The sequence below is a fragment of the Rhinolophus sinicus genome, linkage group LG07 (genome assembly GCF_036562045.2).
Source record: "Rhinolophus sinicus isolate RSC01 linkage group LG07, ASM3656204v1, whole genome shotgun sequence".
NCBI classification, from domain to species: domain Eukaryota; kingdom Metazoa; phylum Chordata; class Mammalia; order Chiroptera; family Rhinolophidae; genus Rhinolophus; species Rhinolophus sinicus.
The window spans coordinates 109,086,673-109,111,944 of record NC_133757.1 but is presented as its reverse complement, the minus strand read 5'-3'; the positions used below and the strand labels follow the sequence as shown (position 1 = coordinate 109,111,944).

The window sequence follows — 25,272 nt, the reverse complement described above, 5'->3', positions numbered from 1 at the left end:
ACCCAAGCCAAATTTCTAAAGGAGGAAATAAATGACATTTCCAAAGGAGATAAGAACCCCTAGCTATACATGTCCTTGTTTCATATAGTTCCATTCTCAGATAAATAAATTCTGCCCATGACAAGTGCATGCGGTCACTGTGCTCAGTGAGGACAGGCCAATCAGAGGCGGGAAATTATGTTCATCAGTCATGGTATCTTGAGGAATAATTCTTTCTATCCATGGAGGAAATAGAAAACATTTTTTCTCTTTCTTTTAACTGAGAATGATGAGAGACAAAAACAGTTTCTACCTTCACAAGTAACAAAGTAGGACAGAAAAATAAGCAATGAAAAGTCACTAGCTCGGTGACAAACCACGTGCCTCAGCTTTCACCAAAGTGGCCACTTATCAACCTTCTTCCATTTGATCACTTTGAACAAAATAGCTTCTGGCTCCACCGGACCAAAAAAAAAAAAAAAAAAAAAGAAAAAAAAAATCAAGGAGTGTTTTACATTAGTGAGTGGCTACCTAAAGGGTTTTAATAAACACTAATAATGTGATAATTTCTGTATTTCTTCACGAACCAATCACCACTGGGAGACTTGTCTTTCCCCTGGCAGTAAAGCCAGCATCTATTCATAATCCCTTTCACTAGATTTCTTCCTCATTTAAGGCAAGCTTCAATAAAATTTCATTTTGGTTCTCCCTCCTCAGAAATCCATGAAAGCCTTGAAAAACATTTTGAGCATATTCTTTTTATACAATTTGATGTCCTCTCCACCACAGGCCATTATTCTCGTAACCTTGGTAAACCCTAATTTAGACCCATGATGTAATGCTTTCATATTAGGCTGTGCGAACAAGTTTCTTCCAAATAAACATGGTAGGGAAGTCGTCCTCTGAATGCCTGCGTACAGAGGAAGCTTTATCTATTACCCCTTTGCTGTGATAAAAGAGATGAGAAAACAATTTATGAGTCATTTCCATTCTGACAGATGCGACAGTGACTGGAAGTGTGCTGCCTGCCAAGAGCTTTTAGCAAGTAGGTTGTAACAACTAGTACTGCGTGTAAATAATAGATGGCTGGAATCTTAGGGGAAACAGTGGCAATACGAAACAATTTTTCGTACTTCTGATGGGGCTCTGCTACTCTTGGAATTCCCTGCCTTCCAGTAGAGTTTTGGCCTGACAATAAACAACAGTTTAGTACTTTATCCAATCCCAGCCAGGAGGTGAGTTCAACAGCAAGCTTTTGCAGATGTTCACATCCAATAATCTATCCATAATTGATGAAACAGGGAGGTCAGATGTAATGGCTGATACTATTCCAGCAACAAATAAATGGTTATTGACAAAACAAGCCAGCGTGGAGCAGAGCGCTGAGCAGTGACAGGCATGTGATGACGCTGAGCAGACACAGGGTTCCTCGGCGAGCCGTGTGGCAGGAGGGCCACACTGACACGGAAGCAGATGGAGGTGACTTGGAAAGGAAACGGGAGGTTGCTGGAGGACAAAACAAAGACGAAGACAGGCTGAGGAGGAGAAGAAAATGATGAACGAGCCCTGGGCAAGGCTGGGGACCCGGGTAAGTACAAATGCGTGGACAGTTCAGACACGCCTTTGAATCTGTACATTGTGATCCACTAGTCTGGCTGCTTTTATCCCCAGCGTGTTTGCACCCGTACAGCTGGCTGTCAAACTGTGCAGGCCAGGTGACTGGAACACCAAAGGGGGGCCTGGGACGCTTTGCTGCCCAAACTCTCCCATGACATTCACGGCTCTTGTGTTTAACACCGCGGGTTCCTTTTCTCTTTTCCCTATGCATTAAAACGGAGCCTATGAGACTCGTGTATGCAATTTTAAGAATATTTTAAGATAAAGTAACGATGCAAAATTGTGAAGCTGGAAAATGTCCTAAGACTTGGACTAATCCTGACATACACGCTGCTTAAAATCAAATTTACACCAAAGTGAGGTGAGTGGAAGGCAAAGTTTTCTTTAATAGCGAAAAACAAATACTGCCATCTATTCACCTCAACCTAGGCAAAGAATATAACAAATGCATTAATCAAGTATACTTTTATTGACTGAATAAAATTCAAGATATTTAAACCTAAATAAACAGCTGAAATCTTACACTTCTGTTCCAGGGCTAAAAAAATAACATTTTTTCCACAGTTTACTATGTAATATTATAAAATGAAGAATGGTAGAATGAAATTGTAGCTATTATTGCTATAGGTAGTCATAAAGAGGCTTGGGACAGAGATGTTTTAAATATTAATATTCCTAAAATCACTTAAATCAATTTAACACTCTTTAGTGGTTTATTTAGAAGCATGATTTATTCTATACTTTGCAACCAATGCCTTTGATCAGCTGTGAAATAACGTATGAGCTGAAAAGAAAATGGCAAAACAAATTGCTGCTACCATTCTTACAGTAAGCTTTCGGTTTTATAGCTTAAAGTAGAAAATTACCCTTATGTGTGGCGTTTTCAAATTATTTACCAATACTTAGAAATGGAGAATTATAGAGCCCAGAAGGAATGGTGGAGATCATTTCTGTAACGACTTGCTAGTTGCTATGCTTCCTCCGAGTGGGGGACCCCTTGTTGAGCAATTTCGCCCTGCTCCAGTCCCCAGGAGTACCTCTGTCCCTGGGCTATCAGGGTAGAAGCTTGACATCACATCAGTTTGCTGTGGATCATGTTCTGATCTTAACTTTTGTTAAGGTGACCAGGCTCTTGCCGTGTCTCTTGAGACCTAGCTGCCACCTAGCTGTCCTAGCCCTTGGGGCTGTGTCACAGTCTTGTTCTTCTTGACTAACACTCTGTCTTGGTACCTGGCCGGGTCTCCATTTATTGAAAAGTCTGGAGACCTACCTTGCTGCCATGTCAGGAGTCCCGCCCCTGAGCCCCAGTCCCTGTGGCCTGGCGCTTGTCACTTGTCAATGGCGGTTACCGCCATTTATTGAGCAAAAACTACATGTGCAAGTATTTTGTGTTTATGGTGCATGTAATCTTCATAGAGCCCTTTGAGCTAAGTATTACTAGTTCCATTGTACAAATGAGAAAAGTGAAGCGCAGAGAGGTTGAGTGACTTGCTCTAGAGCACACAGTCCTACAGTCGGAGTAGGAGAAAGGATCTGAACTGGATCTCCTGCGTGTGGAGTCCTGCCTGTTTTGTTCTTACGCACTTGCTGGTGGATCACCCTGAGCATGACTGTTTGACCTAGACCTGCACGTAGAGCTTACTGCCTGCTGTCACTCCCGAGAAGCTGTTCTGTACTTATCTACAGGCGTAACCCACTGTAGCCCAGCATCTGACAGTCTAGATGTTAACTTCACATTTGCCTGGTTACAGCTTTGCTTATTACCAGTTGCTATTGTTTCATTACCTAATGATATTGGCCTAATTATATATCATTAATAATAGCTGATACTGAGTATTTATTCTGTCATCCCTCTGCCCGCAATGACCCCTTTCTCAGGAAAATAAATGCCTGGGTTTATAATGGACAAAAAGACTTTCCATTAACCCACCCCTATCGCTATGACTTTGGCTCCTCCTGTTCTGCTCCCCTTTGCTTCTCCTCAGTCTCACTCGTCCCAAGCCTCCCAGGCACGTTGCTACCTTAGGGCTTTGACCCTGACCATGATCTCTGCTTACAATGTGCTTCCCTCAAACACCGGCATGGCTAACTCTCCCATCTGCTCCCAGTCTTTCCTCAGATGTCAACTCCTCAACAAGGCCTTCTCGTATCACCTATTTAAAATCCCTCCCACTCCATCACTTGCTTTGGCTTTCCTGAATCATTCCTCTGCTGTACTTTTTTCCTTTCCCCATATCGCTCATTATCATCTCACATACTTCCTAATTCACTTGTTTATTATATTTGATCTCCATTATTTGTCTATCTCCAGTGGGATGGATCCTCTGGGAGGACGAAGATATCCATCTGTTTTGCTATTGATGTATTCCAAGTTTAAGACAGGACTTGGCAATAGGTGCTCTAAAACCATGTGCTGGATGAATTATAGATTGCTCTTAAGACTATAAAGATTAACTAATTTAATCTTCCCAACACCCCATGAGTAGGTATTAATATTTATTCTTATCTGGTTTAAAGGTGAAGAAAGTGAGGCACATAGAGATGAAGCCAGTGGACCCAAGTCTTACAAATGGTAAGTCATCAAGAAAATATTTGAGCCCAGGCTGGCTGCTTCAGAGCTAGCTCTCTTACCTGGCCCTCTCTCCCACCTCAGGGCCGAGACGGTGCCTGATAATGCCACCATATAGGCTGGGCTCTGAGTTCTGGCCTCTTTTGGTACTGCCTGTCCTATTGTCAACCAGTATTACAACAGTTATGTCCTGCAACAACATTGTTAAGGAAACTGAACAAAGCTTAATGACTCATCCAAGGCCAAAGAACTTGGTGACAAAACCGGAACCAGAACCCAGATGTCTGACTCTCAGTTTTGTGGGCTTTCTGATACTTTCACACCCAATTTTGAAGATCATAATGATTGCCTGGATGGTACTTTTTCATTCCCATATAATCCATTACAATAAACAATTAAAAAGTAATTTTGGCTCTGCAACCTTGTGACAAGTATTAATGCTTATTTACATAATATTTTAAAAGAAATGTTCATTTTTATAATATCTATGGTACTATAAACATATAAAATGAACATAATAAAGAGTCATTCTGCTGTAAGCTAATATAAGCTCATAGGGAAAATAAATATGTTTAATTAAATTTAGGAAAAATGTACAGCTAAATCATTTACTGTAAAATAATAAGGACCAATAAACCATTATCTCTTTACTATTCGATTGGAATTTTTATCAACATGCTATATTAGTAAGTAGCATCTTCATTTGACAAAGCAGGATGCTAAGACATTTGTCTGTGATCTGGCAAGTCAGCGGTGGCAGTAGGAATCGCATAAACCTTGCACTAACCCAGCAAATCATGCTTTTACTATTCTATAATATTAACCAGCATTTATTGAGAGAGTACACTATGCCAGATATAGTTCTAAGAACTTTCTTCATATTAACCCATTTAACCCTCACAACCACCCATGAATTAGATACTAGTATAATGCTTAATGCTGCCGGTGAGGAAAGTGAGGCACCAGAAAGGGAAGTCACTCAAGGTCACAGGATTAGGAGTGGCATGACCAAAATTTGGAGTCAGGTGAGGTGACTCCAGGGGCCATGCTCTTAACTACTATATAATACCATGAAAATGGTTAAGACGGTAACAGAGAGAATTAAAATCTACGGGAAGGACCCTATTTCCATCCCCCTCCTTCATTTTATCCCCAAATTATAAACATTCTTCCCTACCTGATTTCTCAACTGAAAATCTTAATGAACGGTACTATTTATGCTCGTTCCCTTGCGTTTACCAAGAGTTGCTAGTAGATAGGTAAGTTGCATCAGGAGCAAGAAGAGACTAGGGATTGTAGGAACAATGTATTGAACATGCTGATTTTGAAAAAAAGAATTCTATTACTTTTTCTTTTTACCTATGCATTAACTCTAGAGCTGCACGTATTTTACTGTCGGCAAAACATCCAGAGAAAACGAGGCAAAGTCAGCTAAGCAGTTAAGTCATAATTAATGAAGAGTCCATGGCACCCCATTGTCTACGCCAACAGAGGGTAAGAGAGATGGAAACGAGAAATGGGAGGTGAGAATTCCTGACATTTCTTTCTCTGGAGAAGCTACAAAGCAGTGAGGGGTCATTCCTAGCCCAATGACACTTGCCACGTCTATTTCCTGTGTTCTCTCACCCTCTTGCCCAAACTCTGTCTTGACTCTGAACTGGCCCAGCAGCAGAGGGCTTTTGTTTTTCGTTTGTTTGTTTTTTCTTTGTTTTTCTGTTGTTGTTTTTTTATGCTTCAAGTGTTATTCAACAATTATTTTTGGACAAGAATAATGAAATGTTATTTACGCCCATCAGTAGTTCATTGAGCGGAACAGATGAGAATGTTATTAAAAATTTGTATGGGAGATTTGTGATGAGACTCAACCAACAAATTTAAAATCATCTTATTGAAAACTCCTCCATTTGCGATGGGGTTAGCCATTGGGAGGGTGGCTCCCGCCCTGCTCTGCGTTTGCTGCTCTGTGACCGTGAGCTGGTTATTTAACCTAAGTCTCAGCCTTCTTCATTTGTGAAATGGGAGTAAGAGGGACTAGAAAAAACTAATATCTGCCTCATGGAGTTCTTGTGAGCATTAAATGAGATGACACATGTAAATAATAAGGTTGGTGCAGTTCTAGACACGTAGCACACAGAGACACAGTAGCTGTCATTGCTGTTCCAGTTAGGGCTCATGTGGTTCCATGGGGCAGAAACTACGTGGTCTAATTGAGGCAATCAGTGAAACCAGGGACTCAAGTGCTCTCAGGAACTGCTCATCTCAGACCCTGTGTGTAAGCTTCATCCTCTCGGCCTGCGGTGCTCATGGTCCTGGAAACTCCCAGGCAAACTCCTCACCAAAAAGCACAGGCTCTGATTTGAAAAAACGGAATTTCCAGGGAAGCAAACTGATTGGCTTAGCTTGGTTAGGGAACTTCTAGAGATTTGCTGGGGCGAGACGTAGTGGTGGTGGTGGTAATGTTGGTTAACCCCGAGGCTAGAGGCAAGACCACAGCTGGCAGACGGGTGACGGGGAATGGTGCATGTTCCGAAAAGACAAAGACAGCGGATGGCCTCCCGATTGCTATTTAAACCGTGCTGTTCTTCTCCCGAGCTGCTTCTCCTCCGGAGGCTTTCTCTCATCGAACAGCACCATCACACTTTGGATGGCTCGAGCACATACTTCAGGTTCCTCTGTCTCCATCCTGTCTCTATACTTTCATCTACTCAGCTAGAAAAACAGTAAAATTATATAATGTCTCTCAATGCGGGAGCTACACCACCACCACCTAAGTTCGTTCCTCACCTTAAGTATTTCAGAGGAGCCCTGTAATTGGTCTTCCCTCCTCCAGTCCCTCTTTTCAATTTGTCCCCCACACAACTGCCAGGCTATCTTTCAAAAAAAGTTCCTGCTCTGCTTTGGTCCGGGCAGATCTCATCCCATCACCCGTCTTTCCAGCCTCTCCCCCGACAGCCCCATTCTCCCAAGACTCACACTGCAGCACAGCTGGAATGCACTTCCTACCCTCCCAGGCCTTTACTCATGCTTCTCTCTCTCTACTGAGGGGACAGCTACCATTTATCTTGCGAGATTCAATTCAAATGTCATCGCCTCAATCTCCAAAGAAGATGAAGGACCCCTGTTGCTTCTCTAGCTTTTGGTCCCTGTTACAAGCATGGCACAAGTATGTGTCAGATGGCTATTTCCCCATGGACAATGCAGGCTTGCAGCATAGTAAGAATTTAGTGGAGCATAAAGACATTGCCAGTCCTGTTATTCAACAATATGTACCAAACTGGAGTTTAAAACAAAGAACAGTCCGACATCAACACATTTACTACCTACCATTCTTGTTCATATGGACTTTGGCCAGATTTACTCGGATACGAAAAATTGCAGGGCTTTGGTTTCCTCCCTATTTTGTTGTTTTTGCTTTGTAGTTTATATGATTACCTTTCCACTTTATCAGGTCATCTTTAAATGGCCTTTATGACTTGTTAAGCATTTCATAAACTTCTTTACAGTTCTGGATTGAGATGAGCTGCTGAAATGCCTAACTGCTATTATCAATCCCATGCTGAAGATTTTTACTACGTACAGTCTATATAAAGCCTACTGAAAACATTAATTAAAGTCTTTAAATTTTAATGGCATGGAAAGAAATAATAGTTTACTTTTTCTTAACACAAAATCAATTTCCACACATCCTCGAATAAAGTTTCATTCAACATCGTTTCGTTATAATGTTGATGAGATGCCATAGAAGCTTAACTCTTGTTTCTATCAATTAGCCTGTGGTAAAATTGGTTCGTTACACCTAGTTTCACTTAAAGTCACAGAACCTACAGACATTAAGTGAGGAGTTACTGTATGTCAGCAGCAGAAAGTTTTGAGAATATATAGATCCATCACTCCTCCAAAAATGGAAAAAGAAAGTCATCCATTATTCCAGCTCCCACAGATAACAACTGAAAATAATTTAGTCTTTCTGTACATATGTATGTATGTAAACATATACAAACATGGTCATAACGTACATTGTTTTGTACCCTAATTTTTTACTTAATTTTTTGGTAATACTTCTATTGTTATAAAATAGTTACCTATTGTGTCAGTTTTTTATTGTCTGCATTATATTGTATTGCATCAGAGGACCCAACAATGTTTAATCACATTGTTATTGTACATTTACTCTGTTTCTGGATTTTCTCCATTATAAATAGCACTTATAAAATTGTATAAGCTTACAGCTAATTCTCTGTATATCTTAATAATTATGCAAACAATATTATAGCTAAATATGTGTAGACATTATTACTTCCTGCAGAAAACTCTCCATTAAGTAATTCCTGAGTCAAAAGTTAGGCAAAATTGTGAATCTTAAAATAGAACAGACCTTTATTGAAAGCTTGCTAAGTGTCAGGCACATTACTATTTTATCTCAGTTGTTTCTCACAGCAACTTTCTCATCCCCATTTTACAGTCATGGACAAGGAAGCTTATAGCAGTGATTTGCACAGGTGTAGTTGACTCTGTCAGTGCCCCTCCCATAAATTCTGCAGCCAAAGGCTGCCGACACCAACACCTGGAACTTTCTGTCCAACTGCTGAGCTCAGGGTAAACTAGAATTGCCAGAGAATTAGTCTCCCCAGAAGCAGCTCTCAATCAATGAAGGACGGGAATTGGGGAATAAATACACCAGCTCCCTTGTCCCTTTACTGGGATAACATTGGTTTCTGCACTGTTTCTCAACGTGTTCCAGTAGGACTGAACTCCATCTACCCACAGTGGTCACTGGCTGGTGGAACCTCTCCCAAATAAACTATGTGTATTCAAGGCCAGGTCTTGAAGTCTGCTACTGGAGAAACCCATATCAAGACATCACAGCTGTTAGTCTAATAGTCCAAAACTGTTCACCTATCTCAGCCCAACCTTTTACAGAAACACACAGAACGCCTTGCAAGCTTTGCAAAAAATATCTGAAAATGCGTATTTGAGCAAGAACCATGAGACACATTCAGGCTGCAATAAAAAGTAGTTTGTGATTTAAGTTATTTTATTTACTTTGAAACTCTAACACATAGAGTCAAGTTATCCACACTCTTTAGAGCAGGATACACTTTTATTATTGGCCTGTGCATGCCCCCTCAATTGTTCTTAACACATTTTTCTGCTTCATCCCTTTTTCCCGCTCTTGTTTCCTTTCCCCTCCTAGGCCCTCTCTAGTGTGTCACTGAAGAGTTTGTGGAGTGGGGCTGGCACACCACAGGCCAATCACACCCTGACTCTCACCTGCCCCTTCCTCTCTCTACCAGCTCTCACTTCTAACCACACTTCCCATTGTCTCACATCCTTGCCAACCTTTGACACTATTTGACTTTCTAATTTTGTGCCTCTAAGTCATGCTTTTATGTAAAAGAATATCAACTGTCTCCCTTGAAATGCTCACAAATGAATATACACATATAACCAACTCTTGATTATTTAGGACCTGAGCATCATTTTGTGGATGCTTGGTTTCTTCATTGTCGTCTTTCTCTTTCTCTGACTATCCCTAGCCATTATCATTTAGAAAAAAAAAAGTGGGTCAGTAGAGGACATTCATGGGAAAAATAAAGATCTAACCTTAAACAAGTCCAGTTTATTAATTATTCACTAAACTTTTATATGTTTATTAAGGGAGAAAGTTGAAATTACTAGGTAAAATAGTTTTTTAAATATGTAGATTGAGTATATTAGGAGTATATTATTAATGTCATTTAAAAAATCTATTATATATTACTTTTATTGAGCGCCAATTATATTGAATAAGCTCTAAAGTTGATGTAACTGTTAAATGAAGATCAAGTAATTGTCTACGCTACAAATGCATTTGAAAATATTTTGGATAAGTTTTAAAATGATGAATTACATATTTCTTTCTGAAGTTACCCCTTTTGTGTGGTAGAGGAAACATTCATAATTTGGCTCAATCTAGAAAGAGGAAGTACGATCCACACACCACTGCTATTTAACACAACGAATCCTATAATCACCCCCGGTTCTTGCAGGTGAGGTGCCTGGTCTTTTTTTGCAGCCTGTCGGTCAATGGGTGCTAACAGCTGTGCTGTTGCCTCCAGGTCTGCCATACAGTTAGTCTTCCGATGAACTATGCAGGCTGCTTTATTGTTCCAGAGAACATTTTCATATGCGAGGCCTTGAACTTTAAGGAGTATACATACATTATGTTCCATATGTCACTACTATTCGGTATAATTGAGTCCTCAAATTTCAGAGTCTCCAAGTTCATCCTCTTTAGGATGAACCAAATAAAAATAACTGTTCCTTATTTTCTCTCAAAAGGAATATCAGACATTTTTGCACTATTTCTTAAAATGTGAATGACTGAAAACAAAAATTTCAGCAGCTTTGTAAAGAGCTATACTCTAGCAGCACTTTCTTTTTATAATGAATAGTAATAATAATCATGAAGTTTTGGTTAAAGTGGTATTCTAGACCTCAAGGGAATTTAAAACCAGCTTCCACAAAAAAACAAAACAAAAAAAAACTATACCTTTTATTACTAGAATATCAGTGTTTACATTAATTTAGGCCATGAACTTTCTTTCCTGACATAAAACATCTCTTGATTTCCATGAAAGTCTACATCTTGGAAATTTTTGTCTTACGGATTTCTATTTTTAAAAATACAGGTTTTCCTTTTTTTCTTGACTTTTAAATTTTTCTATAACCTTTTATCATTTAAATGACAAATACGGTAATTTATATGACAGACACCATAGTATATTCATTTAAAAAGAAAACAAAATGCATGCTATTTCCTAAGCTGTAACATTGTGAAGAAAGAGAACCTTTAGGAAAATTAAATAGGGAAAATGTATAAAGAGAGTTAACTCCACTTTAATGAGAAAGTTAAAAAAAAACACCATTCAATTTACTAAGATTCTAGTCTGCAAACAATCTTTGCTTCAGATATTTATATTTAATTATTACTGTAAGGTGATCTGTTTTACTGTTTTATAAAGGTCATGATTTTAAACACAAAGATAATAGTAGCAAAATTATTACTGAAACATTTTACATTTTCATAATCTCCTAATTATTAAAACACATTTTTTATGAACTATTTAAAATGCTATTTTGCAAATAAGGCTAACTGTTCAAAAAGGCTTTAAGTAAGACGTACAGAATACACGTTTATACCATACCGGAAGTTATTGCTTCATAATTTTGAGTAATATAATTCCATGCAGTTTGGAAATAAACCCATTTTTTTTGAAATTAGGAAATATGACTACTTTTTTTTAATCGATGTTTTTTCTAATCCTCTTATTTTTTCTTTTGCTTGTCAGATAATGGATATTGCAAACATTTCTCTACTTAGCAAAACATATGGAATGAAAAGGAGGTAGGTGTTATCTGTGTGCTGGTGGGAGTGTGTGTAGAGGGGTAAAATGCTACACGGAAAGAAGTCAGCACGACAGGGATGGGGGCGGGAATGGGATCTGTAACAGCTGGTCCTTTCAGACTCTCCAGTACACTGCCCGAGGTGGGTCACAGGACAAAAGGATAAAGCGGATGAAAACTCTGATGTAAAGCAGAAAATGACTGCTGAGACCCTTGAGCGTACACCTGAATCGTCTCAAGCTGAGTGGTGAGCCTTCTTTAGCATGCTTCAGAAGCCGGTGATGAACTCCACAGTACCAGGAGGCAAACTGGCTTCAAGCAGGCTTGTCTGCATGTTTTGTATAATGATAACCGGTGGTCTTCTGGGAGAAAGAGGCCATGAGTTCCTCTGCGGCAGCATCTGAGCTCCTCTCAGACACCCAGGCCATTAAACAAGAACAGAAGGGTCAATTTTAGGTAATGATTTCTAATTGGCAAGGTAAGATAACTTCTATTTACTGGGTAGGGAATAAACAGGTCTGATCTTTAAATAAATAAATAACTGTCTCCGTTTTTATTCAAGGAAAAGTGATTAATAAATTAATAATAAAAAGTTTTCCGTAAAACATTGGTGTATCATATTTCCATTATAAAAATTTGTGCCAATACAAAGATAAGCACTATGTAATGTACATGTGATATATTTAGTAAATTACAGTTAAGAAAACCATAAATATAAAGCAGGCACTTTGATTAGATAATAAATGTTACCTACGAGAGTACTGTTATCATTATTCAGTGCTAATTATAGCATAGCCTACAGTAAGAACAGTATCTTACATTTGAAAACTGTTTATAGTTTAAAGTGTAAACATACATGTTTTTCATTTGATCTTTACAAAGACACAGTGAAGCTGCCATTGCCATTCCTATTTTACAAACAAAATGGAGCCTCTAAGACGTTGCGTGACCAACGTAAGGTGAACAGCAAGTATGTGGCAGACAAGACCCAGATCCATGTTTTCTTTCTCCAAGTCTCACACACTCTTTCTATACCTTAGTCACCTCCCATATAAAGTTTGTACGTGAAAACCTACTGTCAGGTCAAATGTTTGACCACTTAACCATTAGAGAGCGATAGCTGCGTACACTTGAACTAAATTACAAAAAGTAAAGATGCTCTTTATCATGTAACACAGTTCCTGAATTAACTCCTACTTCCAACACTTTTGACTACACAGACTTTCACCTAAACATTTAACATTTTCTCCTATGCTTAGGCCCAGAGTAAAACCCAGAAATCATGATTTTGTAGATGTACTTGTATGACCATCTATCATTTTGGTAACTAATTAGTTTATGCAAATTAATGCTAATATAATATTAATGGTTCCCTACATCACAAACTTTGCACACATTTTCTTAGTGAATTCTCACAAAGCTGTGCTAGTTAGGCAGTAGAATTATCCCCATTTTATAGATGAAGAAACTAATTCTCAGAAAAGTTAAGTGGCTTGTGCAGTGTCACAGGATGAGGTGGGATTCCAGCCCCCATCAACCTGATTTTAAAGCCCATCCTCTTTACCATTTTGTTGCCGTTTCAGTATAGACTTAAACATACTCTCTGAAAGGTGACTCTAACCAAATACCATGACATCATGCTAAACTGGCTCCATGCTGTCTTTCTTAGTGATTTCCACAGAGCTCAGGAAGGCAGGAAGGGGTGGAAGTGCAGAGGCAGACAAGCAATTGCTCTACAGACAGACCGATTCAGACGATATGCATTAGTAGTAGGTACGGTCTACCAGAAAGATTTATCATGTCAGCACATACTACAAACATACAGAACTTTGTAGAGTTGAAGTATTTGAAATAACGCACAAAGGACCTAAGTGAATACAGAGCTTCAGAGAGCTTCTTGATTTCTCTCCTTTGCCTTGGTTTCTATACTTTCTTTCCCTCTCCCTCCTTTTATTATTTTTTCTTTACATTTTTTTCTTCTCACATGTAGTTTTCCAGAATCTGTCACATATAGTGCAGGAGAATCAGAATGAAAAATGAAGTGTATCTGCTTCCTTGCCTCACCCAGCTTAGTAATTCTGGCATGGCCTGCTTGGCATTTCTTCCTTCCTCCCCCAAACCAGCCCCACCCTACTGGGCTTTATTATGCAGATCAGAGTTATAATTTTGGGGAGAGAGTAGGGATGTAAGGAATAGAAATGAACCTGCTGAAAAGAGCCACGATTTCTTGATCTGAGAGAGAAGAGGAGGCAGGAGGAGAGAGGGAAGGGAGAGGAGTGGTTGACAACATGTCAGAGGAATACAGGAGGGTAACGCTCGGGTTTAGGGAGTGACATGACGATATAGGCTTCAGAATATCTAGAGACAGACAAAGTGAAAAAAAAGTTAAATGGAAGGACAGACGGTTTTAAAAGATAATGTTGCTTTGAGTTAAGAATTGCATCTCTTTTACTGTTCTTTGAGGACAAGTAAGTAAATTGAAATTACTTTTCTTTTAGCTTGCTGGATTTTTTTTTCTCTTAATATGACATCATACTGAGAGTGAGCCGTGATGAACTCTGATTTATTCAGGTTGCATAATGGTTTCAGTGGTAGATAAAAGTCTTCACTCACAAAAGTGACTAAAAGGAAAACTTGTTTTATGAACATTACTGTGGAATCTGCCAAGGCGTCTGTATATCAGCTAGAGTATCATTTGGGTTAAGAGTCCACTACTCCCAAGGGTGGAGTGACTTTTAAGGGAGAAGGCAACATACTAAATAGAGAAAGGAACTAAATGGGAACAACTGTAAGAATCATCTCCTCCTCAAACTTTGTTAGCTAACATTACAAATCAAAGAAATTCTTTGTTAGAAATGCCCTCATATATGACCGCCTTGTCTTTGTTTCTATCTAGTGAGTTGAAAGAAGAAATACAATTTAATTACAATTACTAAGTGAAACGCTAAGAATATATCATTTTACAAATAGGACCCGTATACTTTATCAATAATCCACGACTTGTTAAAGTACTGGTATAACTATCTTTGTGATACATTATTTGCATTTCTCTGTGAGATACTGCTGATGACACTAGAGAATTTGGGTAACCATGAATACACGTTAACACTAATGTTAGAAACATTCTAAGCTATTATAAAGATGCTGACATGTATGTAAATAGAGCGATAGCTACTGTTTTGTATATGGAATAATTAAATAATAGTACATGTGATGAATCTTTTACTACTAAAAACAAATGAAATAGCAATAGGGTGCATTTTGATTTCATAGTATGATTTTTGATGATAGGCTACATTATTAATAAATAATAGGAAGCAAACAATGTACTGAAGCTTGAGTAAAGGTGGCATTCCTATAATTATTAGTGGAATAAAGTATTAGAGAAGAAGAAAATCCATACATAAAACCAACGTGTTGAGGGAGGCCCTTCCTTTTTCTTCAAATATGTAAAAATCCGTACAATATTTGATTGTGGAAGCTGGTCCAACCCTGCACAAAGGCCTTAAATGCGATTTTTAGTAAAATGTTTTTCTCTTTGAAACCTTAGGACTTTTTATAAGATACATTTACCTTCTACAATTCAGAATTTACTCTACTTGGAACATCTACAGGTCTAAATTGATGATGGCCAAAGGGAATTACTATTTTTTCTCTCAGTGCCTGACATATGCAGGAAGCATTCTCCTTTTTAAATGTCAGGGTCTCCATGCCCTCCCGCACGGGTTTAGTAGAGTAACTATTGCTTCTCTTCACCAAATACCTTTTCCGCATTAATAGGTATTTCAGTTCTAAATAAACCCATTATTTGTTTTCAGTTTAGTTCTATTCTGTCATGGAGTAAAGAACTCTTTATCAGCAAGGAACAATTGACCAAACTTTATTCACATACTTGTCAACATATTCTTCCATTACATGTATTAATCATTTATTACCAAATTCAAGGCTTTAAATTAAGATACATTAGCAAAATCTCAAAATCTCTTCTGTTTCAGATCATCAGAACTATTAATTAGGAATATTTACTTGTAACAGGTTTCTCTAAGCCAAGTTTCTAATGAAAAATTCATGTAAAAATCTTTAAATAGATGAACACCATTATTGGAAGGGAAAAATTCGTGAGAGGTGGAGGTTGAATCTAGAGGTAAGATACTGAAAATCTTAAAATACCCCAAATTATAAACTTAGATTACAAGCGAGAAAATAAAAACTGTATGAATGGGATTGGTGAAAATTAAAGCTAAAGAAGGGAAGGAAAAATGCTAAGCCTAACCATACACTGTCTCATGCTGGCTCAACATGACAAAGCTGATTTCTGGGCATTCTTACACCTCTTTACAGTCACACTGTGACAGACACACCATCGATGCTTTAAAACTGATGGACATAGTGTTGATAATACCGCTCAGTGTGGAAAAGTAGGATAAAAGAGGATTTCAAAAGAAAATATTTTTCTATGTTGAATTTTCGCTTTGTCATTAGATAACTGGGTGGCTATGCAATTAATCAATCAAGGAATCAATCTTATTTATGAATTGATCATGTAATTTTTTACAATATGCTCACTAAATAAGGAGCACCCTGTTCTGCTGTGGGTCCCTAATAGACATCTTGTAAATGAGAAACAGTGCTGTCAGATGGAGAGAGACTGCAGATAGAAAGACACATTGTGGTTTGCGCATAGGTAACTGATCTCTTATGCAACAGGATTATCTTCACCAGGTCCAGAAACAAACAAACAAAAATGTGAAAGGGGATTCAAATGAAGTCTGAAGAATGTCCTTTGGCCTCTGAAAGGAAGCAGGGAAAAGTGGCTGAAGGAAGATGACAGAGAGAATGAAAAGACATGGCCTTCAACATGAAATCAAAGCAAGATGTCAGGTTTTGTGGGAATCTGTTTCAGCACAAGAGCAAAACCAGGCTGCCCTCTCACATCAGCCCGAGCTAGAAGACCTCCACGCGCTGAATCAGGTACCCCCACTCCACGTCCATTCTCCACCCCAGCCACACCCCCGCCCCAACTTCCCATTTCTTGATGATTACTTGGTACCGGTTCCCTGCCTCCTGGTTTACAGCTCTGAATCTGACGCCTTCTCGACTTTACTCTTGGCATCTTTTATCCAGAGCTGACAACACATCCTTCATTGGCCCTGCAGCTCTGCTCGTGGGTCCTGCCCAAATCTTCTGCTTGGTTCCTACAAGTCCTCGGATCTGGGTGAACTGTGTTTCCCGAAGGCAACAATATTCTGCCACATTCAAGACCTGGCTTCTGAAGACAGCCCTGACTTCCCAACTGCAAGGGCCACTCTTGTACAGTGAGTGTGGCAGTGAGCCGAGACCTGGAATACGACCTGCCTGGTCCCCCAAGGCTTCCACCCTTGCTGGAGAAGTCAGTGACAAGGATGAATTAACATGACCCTATTCCAGGTACTTGCCTGGGGGAAGGGTTGAGTTCTTCCTGGAAATATCTACAAGGAGCGCTCTCCTTCCAGCCCCAAAACCTGGGATAAGAGGCAGAAGGAGTTTGCATATTTTGTTCTTTTAGACACGCCCAGTTTCCCTACTTTACATTCCATCAGATCATCTATTTCTGGTTTTCCTCCCACCTCCAAGGACACTCCTGCTGAATCCTCTTTGTACCTTCTTCACCCAGCTTTGCCTAGGCCTTTTTCATTCATCCCTGTTAACTCTAGAAAATCTCCTTCATTCCACAGCTTCAATATGCTGAAAGTTACAAATTTATACATTATCAAATTTATACAGTATCTCCAAACTAGATTTCCTTTTGCGCTCCAGACCCACACATTCCACTCTCCACTTGATCTCTCCTTGGATTATCTTAAAATCTCCTCAAATTCAACATATTCAAAATTGAACTCTCGATTCCCCCTCCCCCACAAGTCTGGGTGACCTTCAGCATTCTTTACCTCAGTAAATGACATCAACATCCATCCAGCTCCACAGCCAGGAACCCAGGGCCCATCTGGACACCTCTGCCTTCCTCTTCTTCCATATTTAGTGTGTTACCAAGTCCTTCAGAATCTACTGAATCTACTTCTCTCTAGCTTCACTACTACTATTAATGCCCAGAGACTTAGGTCAGGGTAAAATAATCAAAGCTAATAATTACCAAAGGCTTAATATAAACCAGGCAGGCACTCTTTTAAAACTTTATGTAAATGACTCTTCTAATTCCCTATGCATTAGTTCTCGAGGACTGATGTAACAAATTACATTCATTATTAGACTATCCTATAGCACTATCATTATCTTGCAAAATTATAGATCAGATACAGTGCATGGCATGATACCTGTCATCCAGAAAATGCTCAATAAACAGCTGTGAATAAATTAATGAGATCATGTCACCAGCCTCATCAAAAGTCGTCAAAATTCCACATTGCTTTACAAAATGAGTTTCACACTCCCCAACAAAGCTTTGAAGATCGTCCAACCCATCATAACATTAAAAAATAAAATAAAATCTTAGAATGAGGTAGCCTTCTAAGAATGTCTAGAAGTCATGTAAGGAGAGATTGATAAATTTAGCCACATACATATTCAAAAGTTCAGTATGGAAAAATTTCCTAAACAAGGTGAAAAAAAACAATGGCCTACAAAAATACTCACAACACCTATTAAACATATGCCCAATTTCCCAAAGCTATAAATAGCTCCTGAGGAAGCAGGAAACTTCATTTATTGTGGTAGGAATGTAAACTGGTGAAGCTTCTTTGAAGGAAATTTTAGTAATAAAAATAAAAACATAAATTCATCTCCACTCTGCACTTTGACCTATAGGAATTTATAGATCATCTCTCAGATATTCACTGCTGCACCCTTTGCAAGGAGAACAGATTGGAGATAACCTAAATGCCCCCCAACAGGAGATGGTTAAATCCATTACGATATAACTGTATCATAGGATACCATGAGACCCATGTTTGTATGTATTGTAATATAGAAGAGGTTAAGTCATTTGTGAGCAACAAAAAGGACACATATGTATTTGCATATATGTGAATATTTTTGGAAAGATAAACCAGGAAATTGTAACCATATTTGCCTTTGAGAAAACTATGACACTGAGTACAAGGGTGGACAGAAGACTTATTTTTCAGGGTAAACTCTTGCATTGTTTGTATTTATTTTGCCATGAGCTTGCATGAAGAGAGAGAGAGAGAGAGAGAGAGAGAGAGAGAGAGAGAGAGAGAAGCTAGTTCTCACCTAATTTTCCAACTTGATCTCATTCTCTATCTTGTGATGCACTGGACAATTCATTACTTCTGAACCCAGCAAGCATGTTCATGTTCTGTGTGTGTGTGTGTGTGTGTGTGTGTGTGTGTGTGTGTCTGAGTGTGTGTCTAATGTTCTATCGTCCTCGACTCTCATGCTTTCTGCCTGTAGAAATCCTGCTCCTCGAAACTCTCTGTGCAGCCTCCCCGAGTTTTCAGCGTTGGAACCAACCACTCTTATCTCTGCACTCAGAGAAGCCCAGTTCATCCTGCTTTGTTTCAAGTTGGTCACCCTCATTAAATTAGCTCCTAAAGGGAACTGTGCATCTTGTTGACCTCTGTGTTTCCCAAACTTGGCTTTACTGAATGTATGTCATTAACTGGAAAACACTAAGTAGAAGACTCATCTAGGAAAACCTGTGTTCTACCATGACCCAATTTTAAGGGTGACAGAGAAAAATATCTAACTTGAATACAGGAATCCTCCTTAGCATGAATATCTAAAAGAGCAAATAGGAAATGCTCAACGCTGAAAATAAATAGTCTGTATCAAATAGGATTATTACAAGAGATGTACGTGAAGTAAAACAGAAACCTATGCTTTAAACATATGAGGTAAGAGAAGAATGAAAGAAAAATAATTTCAGTTGTAAAACAGAACAGATAGCTCTTGTCCTTTTTTTTTGTTTGTGTTTTAGCCAAACACACCAAACCTGGTCATAAAATATGCAGATAGTGATTTTTATCATGAAACCGGCAGCTTCTCAGATGGGGACAAACAATGCCATCCCCTTTGGTGCCCTGTCCCTCACCTTCCCCACCCCCACACACTGAAGAGCCACGTGATGCAATTCACTTTACTGCTTGATACCCGCAATCGTTTCTAAGCAGTTTCTTAAATCATACTATAAGTTTATGTTACTTTTTTTTACTACTTACTTTTTGCTGTCATTTAAGCCCATTTCCTCTTGTCCGTGGTGACATGGGAATATAGAGGGTCACATTATATATTTAACTTTCATATATCCTAAAGCACTTTATGGTAATTTACTATATACTACTTTCTATAAACGTTAAAACCAATTTTTTTATGCCTCTAGAATATTGCTATTGTGCTTTAGACTCTATAAATAGGTACACTGACGTCAGGTCCATTTCTGTTGGCTTTGTAACAACATACAATAAAACCATATAAATATAAAAACTAAAAGTGGCAACAATTAAAAGTTGACTTCAACTTACTGTTAATGCTGTTTCATACTCTCCAGCAGCCAAGTGTGCTAAACCCAAGTAATAGGAAGCTTCTCCTTCCATCTTTTTGTTGTTTCCTAAAGTAAAATTGCAGAAAAATAACCATGACTTTAAAGACATTGATTTATTACAACAGAGTCTTTGTTTTTTAAGACAGCAGAAAGTTACTATAACAAAGCATACACATTTATCAATAATCCCTGCAACCTAACTGTACTGATTAAAAAAGGCTGATGTTAATACAATTTACCTGGGTCACAGATGTTAGAGTGCATTTAGCAATGTAATTATGAGGGGCTATCCTCTACATACACAGCCCAGTATTATTATCAATTTCAGATTCATATGTAATTTCTAAACTGGTCTGCCATGACATATATCATGCCATCTCCTAAGCATAGAATTTATTTACATTTAATACACTAAATATAACATAAATCTGATATACTTACAAAAATCATTAAAGATTCTTATACTTAAAAGGAACACTATGTTAAGTGAAATAAGTCAGAAAGAGAAAGACAAATACCATATGATCTCACTTATATGCGGAATCTAAAGAAAAGAATAAGTGAATGAACTAATCAGAGACAGTTTTGGAAACATGGAGGAAAAACAGAGGGTTGCTAGAGGGGCAGGGGGGTGGGGATAAGGGGAAGGTGAGAGGTTTTGGGAACGTACAGAGTGACAGTGGATGGGGGGAGGGGGGTTCACACAGTGTGAGGGATATAAATGATAAACGTCTAAGTTTTGCTTTGTCTTGTGCACCTGAAACTAATAAAAAAAAAAAAAAAAAAAAGGAACACTATTCTTTTCCTACTTTTGGAAATCTTTGGCTTTCAGTGTTACCTAACTCCTGAGTAACACAAATGCTGACAGATCTGCCCTCAATTTTTTTTTAAACTTTTTTTTTATTAGTTTCAGGTGTACAAAACAATGTAATAGACATTTATACCCCTCACAAAGTGATAACCCCCTCCCCCAATCTACTACCCCTCTGACATCGCACACAGCCATTACATTTCCACTGTCTCTATTCCTTATGCTGTACTCCACTTCCTGTGACCATATATATATATATAAAGTTATAGTTGATATTTAAAAAGTAAGTATCCTTAGATTTCTGAACTCTGAATTACAACCATGATGGATTTCGGCTGGAGCTAGCAATTCTCTATGCTGTACTCTCACCACTCAGTGAATTACCACCCGTGAAGGATGGCTCAAAGAAAACGGGATGGCAAATGCCAGTGGCAGTATTTTTTTTCCTTCTCTAGCAATTTCACCAATTGCAGAGAATTATACCCCTAAGATCTCACTTCAGCAGAGTTGATGGTGCCAGTGATCCAGTCTGGGGAATTTTAACTCTTAACATTTAGCTGGGCACTCACTTGTTCTCTGCTATAGGTTTATGAGTGCTTGGGTAGGGGTGGGACTCAGGAAGAGAACGACGGGGTGGAGGAAAGCCTATGAAAGAAAGCTGCCCCTTGAATGATGGCCAGTTGATTATATGTGATTTGTACTTGCTGTGTTCAATGCTGTAACTGTGATAGAGCTCAAACGAGAGCACCTGCTGATATATTATCATCATTTGCATCTACTCGCCATTTTATGTAAAGGGCAGCCCAGCAAAGAGGAGGAGAGACAGAAAAATCTACCCTTGTTGATAAAGATTTTGAAGCAGCTAATTAAAAGTTGGGTCACACCAAAGATTAGTTTTAAAATAGTACTTAGCACGAGAACTTTTCCTGGTGACTAGTTGAAAACAAAGTGAAAGTTAAGATAAAATGAACGCAATAAAATAACGGAGGAAAATGTCAGCCCTATTAAAGTTGAGTGACACATATACCAAAGGAAAAAAAAAGGCAAAATACTCTTTAGATTATGTAATTTGAGTGGGTTAAATCAATATTGACTTTGCTACCCCAATCAAGGATCATTTATATTAAAGAAAACACTATGTTTTAATTTTCAAGACTCTAGGAACTCTCCTTTCTTTGTGAACTACATTACAATTTAGCCAATGTGAACCGGAAGTAAAATACATTTTCCTTTTCCTAATTGATATATTACTTTACATGGAAATGCCACATAACTTTCCATGTGACTAAAATCTGCTGCTGAAATTGATCTAAGAGATACCCATTTATATCAGTGTTTACCCCTGTAGGGAAGGTACTAGGTCATTCAATGAGATACATCTTCAATGGAGGTGATTTCCTGTGGGTATTCTAACTAATATCATTAAAAGACATAAAAGAGAGAAAAATCTGTTTACTTTTACTCTTTAGAAGACTAAAATCACACCCAAAAAATCAGCCTTGCTTATCCCAGATAAGCCATCAGTTACTCCAACAGAGCAAATATATACTGTATACAAGCCAATAAACTTTAGTTCAGCAGCACAACTTCGATCTTTTTACCTTCGTGAAAAGGCTACTCTGTTAACAAATTACTATATGATAATAAAATATCCCTGCATTTCACAGAGTAAAAGCTTATGAGCATATGTTCCAAATTTTTCTTTATGTTTTATATACTGGGGATGCAAAAAATGCATAAAATGCATACACATGACTTGTATTCATCTTCTGTTATCGGTGTATATTATTACAATTTTAATACAGTTTTTTCCTTTCTTAAAATGTGTATTTTTTTCGGCACCCTCTGCATAGGTAGGTGATATAGAATAGTAAGGATATCAACAGCTCTCACAGCATTTTTACTGCTGTGACACCTGGGGATCACTGTAGGTCCGGGGAGGGGCCTGGGAGGCTGCTTTTCTTACAGACTTCTGGGGATGCTGATGCTGCCAGGCCAAAGGCCACACTTTGACAGGCAAGGGTCTAAAACATATCGAGTTCTATTTTCCTCTTACTCCTATGCATCATATCTTCTCTATTACCTGGAAATAGGGACTTTAGAAACAACAAAAGGTCTCTCAGATTGTAAGAATAATATGACTTTACACACACACACACACACACACACACACACACACTTTAGTTTTGCAAATGACCTTACCTCTCATTATGGGTTCATTGTTTTATAACACTACTCCCAGTGGGTTGTAATTTTGGAGATAAAGCTTTCAACAAACTAATGGATTTCTTGTTGTGAGCACTAAGGCACCTCTGTTTTACAGTGAAATTTGAAAGTATATTGATGGCATTTGTCTTTGCATTTCATAGGAAATAATCACCCAAACACATGACGATTTTTATGCCACTCTTGGGAGGAGCAGTGTCTGCCCATTAAAGGAAGCAATGTGAGGGTTCTTTTCCACCTACCTTCTTGGGCTATTTCAGAAGCTTTTATTAGAATTTTGATGGCCTGTTTGTAATCTTTATTTTCCAGCATTTTGTCTGCGAGTAATCTGTAAATCCTCAGGAGACTCTCGCTGGCCAACAAGTTGAGAAAGCGGCCTGTCTCATCCTTCCATATCCGCCCTTGTGTCAATTGATGGAATGCTTCATAATGCTCAGCAGCTTCCAGAAGCTGACCTGAAGAATAAAAGCCATTCATAAACATAAACCACAGGTCATAACATATTTTTAAAATTTTGCGTACATCTTATGTTTTACTATTGAGGGTGGGGGTGGTGGACCAGGAAATACAGTCAAGGATTTCCTAAGGCTGGAAGACTTAAACTGGAAAAAGAGCCTCCTCCATTTGGACCTTAGATTGAGTATTGATTTTGGGTGAACACCTGCTAGATGGATGTACTTTGGCTAATAGAAATTGACTAGGATTACGTATGTTTAGAGACAGTGCGAAATTCCAGTAATTATTATTAACAGCAGTCACATTTAACATTACATATGCAAGGTACTGTGCTGTGTGCTTTATATTCATTTCTCATTTAATCTTTAAGAGAGTCCTGTGGAATAGGGATTGTTATGATTCCATTTTACAGAAGAGAAAGAGAGGGTAAAGATTTTACCCAAGATTGCACGTCCAGTGGCTTAGGAGAGCCAGGCTGTCTGATTCCAGGGCCACTGTTCCTCACTGTCCTGCCCTGATTTCCCCACAGACAGCATTCTCTACTGTCAGGAAGAATTCGGGTATCTTGGGAAAGAATGCCTCAGTTCCAAAGTTCAGATTCAAACATTGCGGATCTTTAGACTACTCAAAGTTTGACTGACTTTTCCAAGCAGGTATTTATATACTCTGCTGAGTTTTGAGTCATTAGAAAGTAACTTAATTGCCTTTCTTGATTACATTTTTATGCTATAGTCCAAAATACATCTTCTCAAAGCCAAACTCTAAGTTAGCTTTAAGTCATTTCGTTCCTTGACACGTGAGCAAGCCCACTTCAGGAAGCGTCGTTTGCAGGTCCATGCTGTGCATTGCCTTGTGGACACGCTCACAGAAGCCTGTAATGTCAATACTCTTTTATGGTATTAAAGCAACCTAACTGGAATTAACTGGCAAAGCACTGACATCCAGGCATTCCGACACAAGTGGTTAAGAACAAGTGAAGGCTCCAAGAAGACAGCCTTTACTCTTTTTTGCTGTTGAGCCTTAGGCTGATTAATTCATTAAACTCTGTGGCTGAGTTTGATTATTCTGCAAAATAGGATTATAGTGTAACTATTCAAGGGGTTATTGTGAAAAATAAATTAACGCACATTCAGTACCTGATGCAGAGTATGTGCTCAATAAACATAGCTATTCTTATCAGTTGGCACAGTGATAATCATTTAAAAATATCCAACAGGTCAATTGAAATACAGCCACTCATTTTTTGTTTCTTTACGTACAACTTACTCTTCCTGCAGAAAAAGATAACTGAGTCCTTATAATAATATTATAATAGCTGATGAAATTAACCTCTATAGGTCATATCAGTCTCAGTATATCCTCAAATAGGGTTCGTTGGCTATTACCACATAGTACAGCCACTGCCATGACTACTGCATATAATTTCCCCCTACTTTTGCACTGTAGAAAAGAATAGACACATAAAGTAGAATACTATTCACACAGAAACACAGCAGAGGTGGATACTCAGCAAATAATCTGCACAAAAATTCATTAAAGACACGCTGCACGTGCAGAAGGAGGGCATATCAGCAAAGATACATACAGAGAGGGGAATGAGTACTGCCGAGATGTTTATAAATTTGTACTATGAAATTTTCACATGATGAAAGACTACAAGCCATAAATACGACATTACCTAAGAATATTTCATTACATGGACTGGTGTTTATAATAAAGTAAAATATTGGA

The 25,272-nt window shown here is 38.4% G+C and overlaps 1 protein-coding gene and 1 long non-coding RNA gene across 4 annotated transcripts in view; one reads left to right on the top strand and one right to left on the bottom strand.

Moving 5' to 3' along the window:
• TTC29 (tetratricopeptide repeat domain 29) overlaps nucleotides 1–25,272 on the bottom strand; it is a 360,428-nt gene that overhangs the window by 92,196 nt on the left and 242,960 nt on the right. For all 3 annotated transcript variants that reach the window (XM_019730723.2, XM_074338461.1, XM_019730722.2), the window contains 2 exons: nucleotides 23,328–23,540; nucleotides 20,029–20,114 (listed from right to left, as the gene is read on the bottom strand). In XM_019730723.2, coding sequence (XP_019586282.2) covers nucleotides 20,029–20,114; nucleotides 23,328–23,540 — 299 coding nt within the window. The remainder of the gene's footprint in view (nucleotides 1–20,028; nucleotides 20,115–23,327; nucleotides 23,541–25,272) is intronic.
• LOC109446899 (uncharacterized) lies at nucleotides 1,462–23,515 on the top strand. The gene is made up of 4 exons (XR_012498200.1): nucleotides 1,462–1,567; nucleotides 4,114–4,168; nucleotides 11,497–11,552; nucleotides 23,395–23,515. It is a non-coding gene; the product is annotated as an uncharacterized LOC109446899 (long non-coding RNA).